The sequence below is a fragment of the Eptesicus fuscus genome, chromosome 1 (assembly GCF_027574615.1).
Source record: "Eptesicus fuscus isolate TK198812 chromosome 1, DD_ASM_mEF_20220401, whole genome shotgun sequence".
Taxonomy (NCBI): Eukaryota; Metazoa; Chordata; class Mammalia; order Chiroptera; family Vespertilionidae; genus Eptesicus; species Eptesicus fuscus.
The window spans coordinates 70,443,059-70,462,067 of record NC_072473.1 but is presented as its reverse complement, the minus strand read 5'-3'; the positions used below and the strand labels follow the sequence as shown (position 1 = coordinate 70,462,067).

The window sequence follows — 19,009 nt, the reverse complement described above, 5'->3', positions numbered from 1 at the left end:
CTCCACAGCCCTCCCCTAGCCCCCACAATGTGTGTGTACATGCATGTACACACACACACACACACACACACACACACACACACACACTTTATCTTTTATAAAATATTTTACTGTACCTTTCCTATGTTTAGATATGTTTAGATACACAAATAGTTACCAGTGTGTTACAATTGCTTAAAGTATTCAGTACAGTAACATGATATACAGGTTTATAACCTAGAAGCAATAGGCTACATCATAGGTATATAGTAGGTTATACCACCTAGGTTTGTGTAAGTACACCCTATGATGTTTGTACAATGACAAAATTGCCTAGCCACGTATTTCTCAGAATGTATCCCCCTCATTAAGTGATTAATGACTATATTTGGATAGGGGGAATAGAGCCCTGGCTCAGGCACACAGACATGAATTTTAGGAGCAGCTATAAAGTCTTGGGCAAGTCAACATCTCTGTACCCCAAGTTCCTCATCTGGTTAACAACTGGGTTGGACTAGAGGCTCTATAACATTCCTTCCAGCTCTATGACTAATAGGCTGAATCCCGGTCAGAATCTGGTCAGATCCACAAGGTTCCTGGGGTGGTTCCCTTGGAGATGAGGCCATATTGCAATGTATAATAGGAAATTACACAGACTTAGGGTCAGACTCTTCAGGTTTTTATCTCTCTGAAACAGTTATGGGCTAGTTGGTTTATACTGCCTGGTGAGACTGTATCAAGTAGGAGTTAAGAATATGAATTATGGAGTTGGACCTTAGTTTGAAAACCAGTTCTGCTGCTTCCTAGGGAGTGCCTTGGGACAAATGATTTGACCTCTCTGAACATCAGTGTCTGTGTCTCTAAGATGATAATAGAACTACCTCATAAGCTTGTGAAGATGAAAGGCATTAATGTATTGTAAAGTACTTAGCTCAGCACCTGGCAAAAACGGAAGTGCCCAGTCAGCCGTGTCTATGACTAGTCATTGCTATCAACATAATTCTCATGACATGGGCATGGCTAAGTTTCAGCATTTTTCCTGGATATAGCTTTATCTTTCTGAATGGAGTTTGAGAAATGTATAAACATATCTTTCTGGCCAAAGCATCTCTAGAGTCAGATCTGGGTTTAGTTCCTTGCTCGGCTTCTTACAGGCTCTGGGACCTTGGGTAAATTATTTAACGTCTCTGTCCTTATCTGTAAAATGCAGGCAGGTATAGTGCCTACCCTCAAGGGTTGTGATGAATATGATAATGAATGTGGAGAACTTAGTGCTGTGCCTGACATTTATAAGCCACTCAATAAGTGGTGGCTGTAATACTGATAGGTAAAATAATCAGTGTTGTGAGAATAATGATTACCTCCACTACTACTACTACCCTTGTTGGCATAGAGCTCTGAGTGTGTTCAAGTTTGTACAATTTTTGCATACTTAACCAAAGTGTTAGAAGAGGCAGCTGTCACTGTTCCTGAAGGGACAGCAAAAGAGTTGTTGCCAGACTTCACTGACAGTGGCTGGGAATTTAAAACAGTTGTTTTTGGAGGCACGATGAAAAATGATTCAGCAGACCATATTCTCAGCATAAAAGTTCTATTTATTTCTGCCAGTCCCATTATATCCAAAAACTGTAGGGGAAAAATGTAATTCTAAACTGGCCCTGTAGTTTTAAGACTCAATTTCAGTCGGTCAGCCAGGACATGTTGTTCATAGGCTTCCTGGGGAGCATCTGGGTGCAAAAATGTAAGGTCTCTATTCTTTGTCAAGGTTGTCTTCATTCTCAAATGGATGCTAACTGTTCTTGAGCCTCTCCATGGGTGTAACATTCATTTGATGGATAGATGTACAGGAAGGATGGGATTTCTCAGGAATGCGATGTTAGAGTAGGTGGAGTTGTATGAGACTGTAGAGGTATTAGTTAAATAGAAATCAAAAAACTGAAATCATCCTAATGGTTCTTGAGATGAGTGCATTTACTGAGGGAGGGATATTAGATGTTTCTTTTTATGTCCCTCCATTTTTCTCTTTAGTACTCTGTTAAAAGTCAAAGAAGAGACAGAAAACAGCCAGTCACTGCAAGCAAAGCTAAGCTCCAGGTTTCCCGTCCTTCCCAGACCACTCCAGATTATGAGGGTATTGACCACTTTCTAAGGGAGTGTAGACTCCACCTCAGCAGGCACCTACCCTCTGGCCTGGACTTTCTCTCACTCTTGCTTTTCCCTTCTCCCCTTCCTTTAAGGAATACTAACCACAGGTTTCAAAGATGTCTTCATAGGCATCTTCCAGCATCATCTCCTCTACATAACAGGTAGGCATTTTCTTTTTGGGGCTGGGTTCTGAGGTTATAGAAAAGAAAAATGGATTTCAATTTTGGACAGAGATTTAGGGGTAATTTCAGATATCTAGAAAAACACTTCCTCTATTCTTCCATCAGATTTCTTCTACTCAACTCTCATCTTCACCCCTCGTTTCAGATCAGTGCCTCTCTCTTCTTCAGTGTCCCTGGGTAAGTCCAGGCCCATTTGTATAGATATAACAATCTAAGACTCTGGGGTAGCCTGAGAGCCAGATCCCTTGGAGAGAAGAGATGAAATTATAATATTGATACTTGACCATCATGGTGACTGGGGTCCCAGCAAACACTGAGAATGAGGGGCAAAATAAGAACAATAGGCCTTCAAGTCCTCACAGCTATTTTTCTTTAATGCCTTTATTATATTGGGGAAAATCATATAGCTTGTTACAAAAAGAAAATTTCCAGTAAGACAAAAATCCAAAGAAAGGCACCTAGGCCTTTTACTTCTCTCCTAGTATATCACACCTAGAGAAAACCACTGCTAATGTTTTAGTGATTTTTCTCCAGATATTCTATGTGTGTGTAAACATCATGCTTTACATGCTATGCTCTGACTTCCCTTTTTCTCTAACAAAACATCAGGTTGTAGAAAACTTTCCATGTCAGTAAATATAAGTCAACAATAGCCCTTTTAATGTCTGCATAGTATTCCATTGTATAGATGTACCATACTTTATTTAGTTGTTTTGCATTGTTAGACATTTAGACTGTTTCTAATGTTTAGCTATTATACATAATACTGTAATTGGACAATCTCAAGCATCCTTTTTGGGGTACTTGTATAATTATCTTTGGATATAGATCAAGAAATTAGATGATTGGTTCACAGGGTTTCCACATTTTTAAAGTTTTATATATATATATATATACATATTGAAAGAGTGATAAGTGAAATAAGCCAGGCAGAGAAAGATAAATATCCCACGATCTCACTCATTTGTGGAATATAATGAACAACATAAACTGATGAACAAAAATAGATCCAGAGACAGAGAAACATCAATCAGAACGTCAAACCTCAGGGAAGGTAGGGGACAGTGGGGGTAAGGGGGAGAGATCAACCAAAGGAATTATATGCATGCATATAAGCCTAATCAATGGACACAGACAACAGGGGGGTGGGGGCATGAATGGGAGGTGGGGGGTAATGGGGGAATAAGGACACATATGTAATACCATAATTAATAAAGAAATTTTAAAAAAGTAAAATAAAAATGAGGCCAAAAAAAAAAAAGAGTGAAAACAAAAAGGGAGAAGACAACCAAAGTACTCTCCATAAAGATTATGCCAATTTGTACCTCCACCACTGGAAATTATAACTTTTAAGTGATATATAAATTATAACCTATACCCATTCAGACAAAGAGCTTGTGTCAGCCAGTGCTGAGCCATCATACTGGAGTACTAGGTGGTGGTACCCAAGGACTCTCCCTGTCCTTCATCCACTTCTCCTGACCACCAACCATAGTATGAGAAAATAGTTTCAGACTCAAAATAGGAATACTGTTTTATATATTGTGAGGAAAAAGGTCTCTATATAGGGTGTCCCTTCAAAATGTATACACACTTAACAGCTGATAGCTCAATTGATGTTTCTTTCTTTTCAGATTTAACCCCTTGGAATTAATCATTATTCAAAGTGCGTATACATTTTTGGGGACACCTGTATTTTTTCTTCTCTGACTAACCACTGATCTAGCATTACCTTCAAAAAGATCATCATAATCATCATCATCATCATCATCATCATCATCATAGTCGTCGTACTCATCGTCATCATTGGTGTAAGTTGCTGGGAACTGAACATCAGTTTTATATTTGTAGTGAAGCTCAGTAGTGTTTTGAGCTCCATTTACCTCAGAACATACATCTTCCTCCATGGGTTCATCTAAAGCAAATGTCACTGATACATTCTTTTTAGGTCTTAATCTTAAGCCTTCTTTCTGTACAGCAAGATGAACGGGGAAAAGTCAGTTGGTGCCCAACAGTTTAGAGATTGGTCCCTGGGCAATAATATTTAAAGAGCCATTTACCTGTAGGATTGGCTTTAGGGGCTTAGTTTCCATTGAATTTTGTCCTAGAGGCTCTTCTTTTTCTTCCGTCATTTCTATGTTGGCATGGAAGCTGGGGAACATAGAAAGGACAAAGCAATAGTGAAAATAGACACACTTCAAGCTCCTTAATTAAATTCAGCTGTTACCCCATTCCTGCATATGTATTTGAACAATGAAAGGGACAACAGAGCAAGAGGACATTTTAGCCTTTTATTCCTCAAAACCTTGATCACCTCTTGTTTTCTTATTTTTCTTTTTCATATTCCTCTTCTCCCCCATATTTTCTTATTATTGGATCAGAGAACTGCAAGTAGAGAATGTGGGGTGGCTCCAGGACATTCATATAGAGACTATTGCCTAGAAGTTCCTTAAGGGACTTTTGTTCCTTTTCTTCTCCCCATGGCAAATCAGGGAATAAAAATCCTGTTTTAGAAAAGCTCTAATGTTGATAGTTTGACTTTACCTTTCTGCAACTCATCCCACTAATGTGACCACTCAAGTTGTGCCATGGGGAGGGTGTACCTAACAATGCTGGAAAGTTTATGGTCACTGACTTAGCCCCATTTGAGCCAATTGATCTTGAACGACTTGCTCAGAACCACACAGAATCCAAGCACCTCCCAGAACTCCCTGCTTATGTTGAATATTGATTCTTGCATCTGTTTTTTTATTATTATATTTTTATTATTGATTTTAGAGAGGAAGGGAGAGGGAGAGAGAGAGAAACATCAAAGATGAGAGAAAATCATTGATTGGCTGCCTCCTGCATGCCCACACTGGAGATCAAGCCCTCAACCCGGGCATGTGCCCTAACCGGGAATCAAACTATGACCTCCTGGTTCATAGGTAGACTCTCAACCACTGAGCCATGCTAGCTGGGCCTTATCAACCTAATAGAGGCAGCTCAGTACCTGACTGATGCACATTCATCCTCAGAGCCTGTGGTGTCCTTGGAGGTTGGGGTACTTGAGGTGAGTGACTGTTGGTGAGCACACAACTCTTCCTGTTTATTCTGAATGGCAGTTAACAGCCAGCGCAGCCCTTCAAGTAGGGGCTGATGGTTGCTACTTTGGAGGTTTTGAATAGCTGAACAGGGTTCCTGTGACCAAAAGAGAAGACTCCAGCTCAGGAACCTGAGACCACTGGGGATCCAAATCCCTCTCACTCTCAGCCAAGGAGAAGAGGTACACATAAGCTCTGAAGTACCTAGAGAGGCTTTAAGACTTCCTAGGAGAACCCAGTATTCACACCTGAGAACGTAAGTAAAAGCTTAAAAAGCTAAGGTCATTTAATAAAGTGGTTATGGTGTAATGTCTTAGATATGTGACTTTGGGCAAGGAACTCAGAGTTTTTGAGCCTCATCCATAAAATGAGGATATTGAAGCTTCCAGCTTTACAGAGCAATTTTGAAGGTCTAATAAGAAAACAGAAAAAAAAAAAAAAAGAAAACAGATGTAAGAGTGGTTAAGAGTGTGATATTATTATCATCATCGAGTCAGAAATCACCACTATAGATATTGCCTGGCAGGAAGAGGCTTTGCCTGAGATCTAGCATATGGGTCTGATTGTGGAATGGGGCAAGGTAAGCATCAGCTGGGCTTGAGAGGGTAAAGGAGGGGAGGGGTTGACACTTACCAATCGGCACATGAACTTGTTGTCGTTCATTATCCTTTCCAGGAATAGATACTTAATAATATCACAAGGTAAGAGGGCGTTCTTCTTGTCTTGTTTATTTGCCAGTCTAGAGCAGGGCACAGGAGAGAGAGGGTAGGAAGAAGAGAGGAAGAGTAAAACAAATAGAGGCAAGAAAATAAGGGAAATAGGGGGAGAACCTATTATAGTACAATTGCTACATATTCAAGAACTAGCTTTAAAGACATACACAATGAGATGAACCAGACATTTTTTTCTAGCCAATTCTCAATGGAGGAAAGAATAGCACAAATAATTTGAATCAAGATCATCCCCAGATCTAATTTCTCACTTCATCTCTACACTATGCCATCGAACTTTAATTAGAATTACTAACTGGGATATGAACAGATTTGGAGTTTTTAAACAGCCTCTGCCAAACTCTGTTCATACTTGAGTTGGGGGTGCTAATGAGGAACAAAAAATGCAAAAAGGGAGTGGGAGTGATGATTGATTGGGCCATCTGAAGTATCACCCTGGAATCAGTGCTAGTTACATGACTCTTGGGCAGTCTGTGAAGGGAGGAGGCCATTGGCATTAATTATACAAAATAGGGGTGGTCGAAACCGGTTTGGCTCAGTGGATAGAGCGTTGGCCTGCGGACTAAAAGGTCCCAGGTTCGATTCCGGTCAAGGGCATGTACCTTGGTTGCAGGCACATCCCCAGTGGGGGGTGTGCAGGAGGCAGCTGATCTATGTCTCTAACTCTCTATCTCTCTCCCTTCCTCTCTGTAAAAAAATCAATAAAATATATTTAAAAAAAATAGGGGTGGTTTTCTACCACCATTTCAGGGGTAGAGACTGAAGCCAAAAAAGAGAAACAAATTCAGGAAGATAATCTTCAGGAAGAGTCAAGGGATGGAGGTAGGAAATCCAGATATTACTCTCCATTTCCCTTTGATGCTTGCTTTCAAAATTACATTTGCACAATTAGGTAACATTTTCACCCATGGCAGTATGTAGTAGAAAGTAGCTCTTAAAAACAGACCCCAGAGAACTGGGTTACCCCCTCCACACACACACTGAGCTGAAGGGAAGAGGAGATCTAGCTGGATGTGACAAAGGGACCACCCAGCTCTTCCTTTGTGTACTTGTCTTCTGAAGGCACAAAATGGGAAGGGGAAATTGAGCACAAAGGCAGAGGCTTACAGTAGGATGGGTTTTCCTGCCACTCTTGCATCAGACAGCAGATGTGATAAAGTGGTCTTCACTTCCTGCATGCGTCCTAAGTCGCTGGAATCCAGGACAAAAACAAGCCCGTGTGCTTGTGCGTAGTAGTTGGGCCAGATTTCTCGTCCCTTCATATCTCCATTCAGGTCATAGATAGAAACTTCATATTCATCTAGCAGAACTGTAGTCAGTTTAGATTTCATAGAAGATTCCATACAACTGTCTATCTTGCTAGGAAGTGCTATGCATAAGGGAAAAGAGGAGAAGCAACCACAAAGCAGAGGGATATAGTTAGATGAAAAAATTTGTTAAACAAATGTTGACTAGAGCCTGCCCTGAGGAATGCTAATGAGGCATCTTGCCATCCTGTTCACTCATGGATTCATTTTCCTAAACCAGCACTTTGCCCAGGCGACCCTCTCCTGGCTCAGTAATCTTCAGTGAGTGACCACTGCTCCCAGGAGAGAATACAGACTCCTTTGTCTCCTAACCTGCCAGCCCTATCTCTACCCTGTCTGGTGTCCACAGTGTCCCTGGTACACACCCAGTCTTTTCTTCCCTCTGCTCCTTAGCTCACTCTCCCCCCGCTATACAAGAATGCCATGCTCTTTTGTGCCCTGGGCCTTCACAAGATGCTATTTTTGCAGCTTAGAACATTTCTTACACTGCTCTTTCCTTGGTTAATACCTATTTTAAAAAATCTATTTAGATCTTGTTTCCTCTAGAAATTTTTCCCTAACTCACACTGCCATCCACAAGTTTGGATAAGGTACCTTTCTTCTGGGCTTATCACTATAATAGTACATGTGACAGTGTTATAAATTCAACAGTTTACTAATATGGATTATACACTGCAATAGGACAGGGACCCTTTCAATTTTATTCACTGCTATATTCACGATGCCAAGGGCAGAGGTGCTCAGTAAATATTTGTTGAATGAATTTGATGAATGAATGAATAAATGAATGACCAGGAGGCTCTTCTCTCCTACCCTTTTTTCAAGGCTCAGGAAGGCTTCTTTAGGGAAGCTTCTCTGACCAGCCCAGCTCCACTTTCTCTCCCTCGTTGAGCACATGGTCTGTTAAGCTGGTCATTCACCTCACTCTGTGCATGCCATGTCTCCGCAACTAAAATAGTGAGGGAGGGGCTCTGCATTAGTTTACACTCAGTAGGTGTTCAATGCATGTTTATGGTGCCTGTTATTGTGGGTGAGTATGAAGTACTTTTCATATCTCTTCTAAGAAACCATACCAAATTCAGATACATTTGCCCTGTCAAGGCCATGGCCAGATCATACAGTCCTATAGGGCATTCCATACCTATTCTTCTCCCATAGAAGTGCAGTTCAAAAGGACAATCTTTCTACAAATTCCAGCCCGTTGAACTGAAAGTTCTGACCTAGATTTCTGCCCACATAAGCAACAAAATGACTTTATAGGTTCTCTATACTCAGACTGGGAGTTCTAAGACCAGAATTAGTAGCTTTCTATTTCTAAACTCAGATCTACTTGTGACATTTTCCATAGGATTGCCAGATGAATCATTTAGCTGAGAAGTTAGTAAAATGCTTTCAAATCTTTGGTAATGTATGATTATATAGACATTTACATGTGTATATATTTATATATATATGCATATATTATCATTATTACATCTTAATGTGATCTTATAACTTCTGTTTTCAAGTCAATGCTCTTTTTAATTGTAGCTTTCAGATAACACACATTTTTAAGTTACAACTTTGATGTGATATTTTCTATGTCTGCATTAGACTACTTAAAATAATAAATGAATAAAGATAGTTTTAATTTGTTTCCAGCATGAAGGCAAGCTTTAAGTTATTTTTCCCTGTCTAATCAAAACATTTTCCTTATTTTTTCTTTTTACTTGAAACCTTACCAATTCCTTCAATAATGCAATCTATTGTTCTTTTATTTTTATTTTTTTATTGTTTAAAGTATTGATGCAATGTATTGTTGGCGAACTCTAGAAGCCATGAGAATTTGTTGTTCCCTGACACTTTACATTTCTCTTATTTCCTCTATTAATTCATAAACTCCCTGAGGACAGGTAATGCGTCTAATTCATCTCTATATCCCTGGTAGAGTATTTCATAAAGCACAGCAGTCTGGGTACTGTTGGCTTCTGAGTTACATGGCGGTGATAAAGTCCTATCCTACATCAATTGAATCAGAATCTCTGTGCTGGGACCCAAGTATTTGCATGTTTAACAAACTCCTATATTTAACAAAATCTGTAGGTGATACTTCTGCACTTTAAAGTTTGAGACCCACTATCCTAGAGAGCAAAGAAATCCATGCCTGTTGTGTCTCAGCATCATCTGGTGCTGCTTGTTAGATTTTGATTCCATGCCCCCCCTGTCCAGTTCAAAGTATCTGAGCCTCCAGGTCCCACTAATTAAGTGTAAAAGAATCCCACGTTATTCTGATTTTTGGCTTTCAGTACTAATTATGCTTAGGATCACCTATGGAGCTTTTAAAAACTATGACACTAGATCTCCTTCTCTGAGGATTTGATGCCATAGATCTGGGGTGGGGCTCAAGCATCATGTTCTTTTTTAAAAGCTTCCCACGTTATTGAAATGTATAGCCAGGTTTGAGAGGCACTGCCCTAAATTTCATCATTTAGGGCATCTGCTTATGCTCATCCTTGGGTTTTTCACCCCATGTGACCTTTCCAGACAAAACAGTTATAGTATATGGTGTCATTGAGAATAATGGTTTCTGATCGCAGATAGTTTATAGCTTCGAAGTTACTACTTATAGTAACACAAGTTACTACTTATAGATTGGGATTTCCTTCCTAGGCTATATTCTGTTATCTGAAATCATAAACATTTGCAGGAACAGGAGAGGTGAGCTATTGCATATTGCGTACAGAGCAGCCTAATAGATTGACTGTAGTAGTCCTGTATGGACTGAGACATTCCTTAGAATGTAACATCAGTGGAACTTTGCTTCTTGGCCATTAGAAACTTCTCTGTGAATGAATTTACAACTCCAGGCTCTATCCTCTAGGAATTGGAATGGAAAGAAGATACTATTCTCAAAGACAAAATAGCATATGGCTAATTACAGACAAGTGCTTCCCAAAGCTGGCTGCCCATCAAAAACACCTGGAGAGTTCTTAAAATATAGATTCCCAGGCCCCACCCAGGTGGATAATGGAGATGATAAAATGCTAGGTAGTGGGACAGCATTACAGAAGGCATATGTATGTGAAATAGATCAGTATGATGGCAGAGGAATGACAAGTCATTTGTTTCGGCTCTATCAGGTCACATGCAGAGAGCATGAGAAATGAAGCTGGAAGAGAAGTCAAGAGACCAAATCATAGAGGACCCTGTGTGCCTCTACAGAACTTAAATTTTATTTTGAATACAATGTGGAGGCATTGAATGCTTTTGAGCAGAAAAAGAGTGCCATTATCAAATTTTAAGTCCTTCAGGCAACTGTGTTGACTGAATGCTGGGAGGACAAATAGAGATGGAAAGATCAGCCAGCAGCCTGTTGCGATAGTTCAGGAAAATCAATGCAGTTGTCCAGTACACAAGTGGCAGAGGAGTCAGGTTAGCCCTTTCCTGGACTTTGCTGAAGGCTTCTAAGTGATATAAAATTCAGCCACATCATCATACCCCTACTTTTATTTAATAAACATCAGTGGAGGGCATCCTATGCCAGCCTGTGTGCTGGGCTCTTTGACTGACTAGCATTTATCTGTCTTCACAACTAGAATAGTAGCTCCCTGCAATTCTGTGTAACTGCTTTTTGAAATGTCAAAGTATTAAACTGGAAATCTGGTATTAAACTGACAACATTTCTCAAGTTCCTCTATATTAACTGTCATAAAGTATTTAATGCTATTAAACTTCTTAAGACCAAATTCTACTTTAATTGAGCTCTGAAACTAGACACTTTTTCAAACATGCTATCCTTCATAATTGACTGCAGTGCTTTACATAGTTTGTCATTCATACTGACACCATATGAGGGTGTTCAATTAGGATATCTTGTAAAGGGAGATGGTGATAGACATTACATGAACAAGCTGATAATATCCCAGGAGAGGATTGTGTATGTGTATTGGAAAGTGCTTATCTTCAAAAGAGGGAACCTGATGGCTGTGAAGTAAGGCCAGGAAGGAATAATTATTTCATTTGTCACTGGGGCCCATGAGAGACCTCACCAGTGTCTAATGCTCCTAGGTCCTTATGTCTGTGGAAGGCCTCCACAAAAACAGTTTTTCCGGCATTCTCCAGACCGATGATGATGATGGTCACATTCCTATTAATGGAAAAGAAAAATGAGACAAAGCGTTAAAAGCAGTCAGTTCTTAAGCTAAACAAAGAAGTCTACTCTTCCTTGGTGTTTGGGGATCTTCCTACAGTAGTCCCAATAAATGTACCATAAAAGGCACAGCCAAGGTGGTAGAAGGTTATATAGGAATCCCTTCCCAAGGTCTCCAAAGATGTGTTTCTTCCGGAGTCACTTGCCTTGCAGAATTAGCCATTCTCCTCAAACCTTGTCCTCAATCTTGCAGACACTGACTAATCACTTCCCCTAACAATATACAGTATATCATGATTTGTCCCATGAGGGACTGTGGGCAGATACATTGGAGGAAATGGTGGAATAGGTCTAAGGTAATAATTACAATATTACCTTCGTGTTCCATCAGTATTTAGTTGAGGCCAGCAGGATGTCACTAGCTTGAACATGATTCAGCTTTGTTCTGTAATATTAATGGAAACAAGTAAATAAGAAATTAGCCCCATTATTAACATTGAACTTGTCAGCTTATGACTACATAGGTGCTGATAAACAGAAAGGCTTGGACTGACAGAAGTCCATTACTTTATTCTAGCCCCCCTTATCTATAAATGTTATAGAGTGAGGGGTGGGTAATCCTCAATTCTACTGGCATATTACTACAAAATGGGATGGTTTCTTGTTAAAGCAACCTACACAGGCATGATGGCATCAGGTGTGGCCTTCCCTTCATCCATAGATCATCCCTGTTGGGAATATCTTCATTCAACCATAGGTGGGGTGGGGTGAAGCCTTGGAGAAGAACCAGCTTAGATTTCAAGGACCTATTTATTGGGAAACCTGTTCTAAGTGACAACTATCTACTGTGCTTGGTTCTCTTATTGCCTCTGGTTAAAAAATGTTGGTGATCAATTGTCATAGATTTCATAAAATTCCTAGAGTTGTAAGGGACCTTAGAGATCATCTAGTCTAATAGATTGCAAACATCAGTCCAGGTGCCCCACTCTCAAAGATTCCCAGGGAGTTTCATAATCTCTCCAAGAGTTTTCAAAGTGCAACCATATTTGGAAGTGAATGTCAAAGTAAAAAGGATAATTTAGACAATCACCTCAAGGTTCATCCATGTTGTAGCATATATTAGTATTTTTTCCTTTTTATAGATGAATAATATCCCATTGTATGGATATACCACCTTTTGTTTATTCATTAGTTTATGGACATTTGGCTCTTGTCAATAATGCTGCTATAGACATTTTTGTACAACTTTGTTGACATATGTTTTCAGTTTTCATGGATACATATACTTAGAAGTGTAGTTGTTGGATCATATAACTCTACATTTAAACTTTTGAGGAAGTGCCAGACTGTTTTTCCAAGTGGCTGCAACATTTCACATTCACATTAGCAGTGCAGGAGGGTTCCAATTTCTCCACATCCTTGCCAACACTTGTTGTCTTTTGTTTATAGCCATTCTAGGAGGTGTGTAGTGGTATGTGATTGCGGTTTTGATTTACATTTCCCTAATGGCTAATATATTGGAGCTCAGAGCTGGGGGCACTCTGGTTGGGCTACCAACGTATTTCAGCTGATCCTCAGATGGGCTTTGCTTAGCTCTCTGATGAGCACACTGTATGTGCCAGTTTATCATTGAATAACAGCAGAATCATCCACTGTTTTGTAGAATTGTCATTCCCAAATAAGGATTCACATTTCATAGCATTTCTTAGAGTACAGTTTGTTCCCTAGGAGATCATTTGGCTTCCCATAAGGACTTCCTGGAGAATGGCTCTGGTTTATGCTAGACAAAAGGGAAACCTTATATATGGCCTGTGATCAAAACCAGCTTTCCTCCAGCTTTGTTCATAAAGCTGATAAGACCTTGAGCCTGAATCACCAGAACCTGACTGTCTGGGTTCCACAGTAGCCATATCTCTTTGAGACAAGGCCACTAGTAGCTTCATGTCTATATCCTTATAATGGGAAGAGCCTCCTAACTTGAGCTTAGGCTCTCTGTATTTGTTAATGCCACCAGGAAAGGTCAAACTGGCAGCATACAAGTTCTTCCTTAAAACTTATCCTAAGGGGAGAACCAAGATGGTGGTGTAGGTAAATGCCTGTACTAGCCGCCTCCCATAACCACATCAAAATTACAACTAAAATACAGAACTACCATCATTCAGAACCACCTGAAAGCTGGCTGAATGGAAGTCCTCCAACAAGAGAAGTAAAAAAGAAAGCACACTGAGACTAGTAGGAGGGGTGGAGGCGCTGAACAGGCTGGTCTGACACCCACATGTGCCACTTTTTTAATCTGGAGGGAGATCATCTCTGTTGAGGCCTCCTGTAAGGAGCAAGGGGTCCCAGACCCCCATCCCAGGGTCCCAGAGCTGGGAAGAGAAGTCCCCACAACTATGGCTGTAAAAACCAGCGAGGATTGAGGATGAGAAACATGTTGGCTGCTGGAGACCCAGCTGTTCCTTTTAAAGGGCCGGAACATGAACTCAGACTTTATATCTCTAAGTTCCAGCACCAGGTGGCTCTGGGGGACCCAGACACATATGAGGAGGAGCTGGACTGTCTGCCATCAGAGTAGGAACTCAGGGGAGGCTTTCACCTAGACAGGGTTGCTTGCAAGGGTCATTGTTCCTGTGCTGGGACCTCCCATGCCACAAGGCTGACTGGCAGTCATAGCTGAGTCTCAATCAGCCTGGAGCACACTCTTAGCTTCACCCTGAGGACTACCTGAGACCTCAACCCATCCAATTTGCAGCACCATCCAAGCTGTTTGCAGCAGTTTTGCCTTATGAATGGCCTGTCCTGGCTCAGGCTTCAGACTTTGCTAAAAATCTCTCAAACAAGCTGCAGCTGAGAACAGCATGCCCCAAACCTATCAATAAAAGGCCCAAGTGCCAGCCTGCCTTGCTTCACAGTTGGGCCTTGCTTGCTGCACAGCAGCTCTCCCATTGTAGTTGCAGCTGCTTCTCACAGCCAATTGGCCTGTAGGTAAACTCCTCCCAAAGATGCCAACAGCAATCAAGGCTCAACTACAAAACTGTGCACACAGCCCACACAGGGGCACACATAGGGGGTGCACCTAGACGGCCCAGCTCAGATGACTGGGGAGGCTCAGCCACTGGGCCCTACAGGACACTTACTATATAAGGCCACTCTTCCAATTCCAGGAGACATAACAGCTCTACCTAATACATTGAAACAAACAGGGAAGCAGCCAAAATGCGGAGACAAAGAAACATGTCACAAATGAAAGAAATGGAAGCAAGCATACTACTGGATACAGAGTTCAAAACCATGGTTATAAGATTACTTCAAGGCTCTTGATGAGACTTTCAAGAATCTTAGAAGGTCAAAGACATGAAAAAGGACCAGACATAAATTAAGCATATACTAAATCAGTGGTCGGCAAACCGCGGCTTGCGAGCCACATGCGGCTCTTTAGCCCCTTGAGTGTGGCTTGGCGTTAGAACCACTTCTTCAAAATAGACTCGCCCAGGCCGAAAACTGACTTCTGCGCATGGGCCACGAAGTTTCAATCGCACTGTACGTGTGCACCCGCACGTGGTGTTTTGTGGAAGTCTCACTCAAGGGGCCAAAGAGCTGCATGTGGCTCGCGAGCCGCGGTTTGCCGACCACTGTACTAAATGAAATAAAGAACAAGTTATAGGGGATTCAGATTGTTGAGGTCTAAGCCCTGAAGGGCCTGGCCTGTGGCTGGCTGAGGGAAGGTTAGTTTTGGATCTCCAGGCTCTGTGTAGAAGGTAGGCGTGAGGGAAGGCCTTGGGCCACTGGAATTGCTGAAAGGGGTTTGATGGAGCCAAGGGTCTGGAGCCAGAGAACCTAGCCCTGGCCTGCAGGGCTGCACAACGTAGCCCAGAAGGAGCCCAGCCTCCAGGATTCAGCATGTTTGCAGAGGGACTCACCACAGCACATGCCCTTTTCCCTGTTGCCCTGGTGGCCAGGGTGTGGAGCTGGTCTCCTGGGAGGGCCCTGAGGATCCTGGATAGGTGCGATCAGGAATAGAGTTGAAGGGTGAGGCAGGCAGACAGGGCTGCAGCCAGGGCCCAGTGTTCTTCCTGGTGGTCTGTTGCACCCTGACTAGAGCTGGCTCTGCAGGGCCATCCTCGTGCACAACTCCCTCCCTCTGCATGTCCTTACTTAGCAAGGTTGGCTCTGGGTCCTGTTTGCCCTCTGACAAGTCCAGGGATTGAATTAGAGCCTTTTCCACCAGGGCCACCAGCTGAAGAGCCCCCCTTCCCCCAGTCCCTCATTGCCCCTTCTTTCCTCCTGCCCTCTTTCCCCTACCCCTTAGCCCTAGCTTGAACCAGTCTCTTCCAGAAGGTAGGTGATTGCACTCATTCAGGAGTCTGCAGGTTTCCCTTGAGCTGGTGTTGGCATTGTCCTCGGTGGGATCTTGGGAATATCCTTGACCTGTGTCAGCCTCTATTTCTTATCAGTCAGATTGTGGTAATAAAAGAGCCCTCCTAGAGTGGTTATGAGAAATGGAATGAGGTAATATATGTAAAGGGTATAAAACTCATTTAGCAGGCCTTGGTTTTATTAACTTCTTTAGGCCATGAGTTTTGGGGAGCAGAGACAATAATCACCTTTTATTTTTGGTGTTCCCTATTTTGTGTGTTCACTAGAGATTTGTTTACATGTGAATGTTCCTGCCTGGTCCTGGCCTCTCCAAGTGGCTGGGGTGGGGCCAAGCCAACCAGCAGCCAGCCCCCTCAGACAAAGACTGCAGCCCCTAGTCCCCCACCCCTACTTCACCCTCAACTACTCCTGGGAGGAAGCCAGCTGCCTTAGTACTGCTCCATAGGCAGAGAATGCCACTTGTGCATATTCATTTACACAGTGGCATTCTCTGCCTGTACATTTAGGTGGCCACATCCACTGGGATTATAGATACCATTTGTCCTTGGTACATATTAGGCCCTGTCCTAGGCACTTTCCACAGTCATATTCTCCACTTGAGAGGCTGATACAGTGCCAAGCTGGTTAATGGAAAATTGAGATTAGAACTGTCAACATAAGAAACATGCAAATCTACAGGGAATCTTTGTGAGTTTATTTGAACCAGACTATTGAAAATTGCCAGGAAGCACAATCTCAAGGGATTGAGAAAATGCTCCAGAGAATGGCAGTTTTGCACCTTATTAAAACACGCGCGTGTGCGCGCGCACACACACACGTTACAGGGATTCAACAGTTGAGTAGAAGATTCCAAGAATCAAATCAACAATTTGTCATATGAGGAAGCAAAAAACACCCAATCAGAAGAGCAAAAAGAATCCAAAAATATGAAGATAGTGTAAGGAGCCTCTGGGACAACTTCAAACATACTAACATTCCAATTATGGGGGTACCAGAGGGGACAACAGAAAGAAAGATATTGAAAATCTATTTGAAGAAATAATAACAGAAAACTTCCCCTACCTGGTGAAAGAAATAGACTTACAAGTCCAGGAAGTGCAGAGTGTCCCAAATAAGAAGAACCCAAAGAGGCTCACACCAAGACACATCATAATTAAAATGCCAAGGGTTAAAGACAGAGAATCTTAAAAACAGCAAGAGAAAAGAAGTTAGTTACCTACAAGGGAGCACCCATATGACTGTCAGCTGATTTCTCAGCAGAAACTTTGCTGGATATAAGGGAGTGGCAAGAAATATTCAAAGTGATGAATAGTAAGGACCTACAACCAATATTACTCTACCCAGCAAAGCTCTCATTTAGAATTGAGGGTCAGATAAAGAGCTTCACAGATAAGAAAAAGGTAAAGGAGTTCATCACCACCAAACCAGTATGATATTAAATGTTGAAGAGTATTATTGAAGAAGAAGAAGAAGAAGAAGAAGAAGAAGAAGAAGAAGAAGAAGAAGAAGAAGAAGAAAAGGAAGAAGAGGAAGAAGAGGAAGAAGAAACAAAAAATATGAATGATAAAATGGCAATAAATACATATCTATCCACAATTGAATCTAAAAATCAAAATAAATGAACAAGAAATCCAATGAACAAAATAAACTGGTGAATAAAACAGAATCGGGGGTGTGGAAGCATGGAACAGACTGACGAATCCCAGAGGAAAAGGGGGAGGGAGAACGGGAAGAGATTAACCAAAAATCTTACCTATGGACACAGACAATAGGGTGGTGAAGACCTGGGATGGGGCAACCGGGTGGAGGAGGAGAATAGGGGGGGGGGGGGGGAAACTGGAACATTTGTAATACTCTCAAAAAAAAAAAAAAAAGATTAGCCGAAACAGGTTTGGCTCAGTGGATAGAGCGTCGGCCTTCGGACTCAAGGGTCCCAGGTTCGATTCCAGTCAAGGGCATGTACCTTGGTCGCGGGCACATCCCCAGTAGGGGGTGTGCAAGAGGCAGCTGATCGATGTTTCTCTCTCATCGATGTTTCTAACTCTCTATCTCTCTCTCTTCCTCTCTGTAAAAAATTAATAAAATATATTAAAAAAAAGAATATGGACAAAAGGAGAACAAGAACTTGTTTCCTTTTAAAAAAAAAGATTAAAAAACAAAGCAAAACCTTATCCTAAGGGAGGATTAATGGGATAACCAAGGAGGAAAATGATTAGACTAGGGATTGGTCCTTTCTTTCATTTCCAGTGCCTCCCCTGGGTACCCTGGGATGAAATCACCTAAATTCAAAATACAGTTTTCAGATTTCTTATCTGTACAATAGAGATAATGATATATTTTGCTTACCTTGAGGTGGTTAACTACTGATCAGATTACTGGTTCTTTATGGATGAAAGACATATGATGTGTAGAGTAATAGGAAGATATGTTGAGATTTCTAGCCTTCATGCCAGATTAACACAGCTCAGTTGCCCACTTATGAGGATATAGCAGTGACCTAACAATGGCTGTCAATGTTCTGACATATTTATAGCAACCACTGCCTGGTTCATAGCAACCAAACTCACATCTCCCTACCTGGTATGATGTACAGCTGATTATTAAATGAACTTTTAGTCATCTTTTTTTTTTTTAGTTTAAAAAGTATTGACAGAGAATTTACAATGTGCCAGCACTCATTTAGGCACTTTATACATATTAACACATTTAATCCTTATTACAAAATGACCAAAAAGTAAGGGCTATCATTCCTACTTTTACAAGATGAGGTTCACAGCAAACATTTTTTTATGACTAGAAAGAGTACACTCTAAAATAATTAAAAGTATAGTAGAGTAAATTTTAAAAAGAGAGAGAGAGATGAGGTTCAAGGTTACCTGGCTAGTAAGTGGTAAATCAGAATTGAAACCCAGGTGGTCTGGCTTCAGAGTCCATATATATTAGGTTAAGGGTCTTACAGCCTATGTTAGTTGAGAAGACCTCAGGTATCAGAGAAACTGACCTTTCCATCTCTTCTAGCCAAACTATTTTTCTTCAGTGAACTTTTTAAAAAGTAAGTTGACATACAATATTATAT

The 19,009-nt window shown here is 41.3% G+C and overlaps 1 protein-coding gene across 1 annotated transcript; it reads right to left on the bottom strand.

The window, feature by feature from the left end:
• Window positions 1–1,561: 1,561 nt before the first annotated feature.
• On the bottom strand, window positions 1,562–18,329 carry ARL13A (ADP ribosylation factor like GTPase 13A). Its single transcript, XM_008156566.3, has 10 exons — window positions 18,280–18,329; window positions 11,932–12,001; window positions 11,456–11,553; window positions 7,228–7,489; window positions 6,023–6,128; window positions 5,299–5,486; window positions 4,367–4,457; window positions 4,039–4,276; window positions 2,227–2,313; window positions 1,562–2,011 (listed from the first exon to the last, which is right to left on the bottom strand). The coding sequence occupies exons 2-10, from the start codon at window positions 11,985–11,987 to the stop codon at window positions 2,004–2,006; spliced, it is 1,134 nt and encodes a 377-aa protein (XP_008154788.2). The 5' UTR covers window positions 11,988–12,001; window positions 18,280–18,329; the 3' UTR covers window positions 1,562–2,003.
• Window positions 18,330–19,009: the final 680 nt, after the last annotated feature.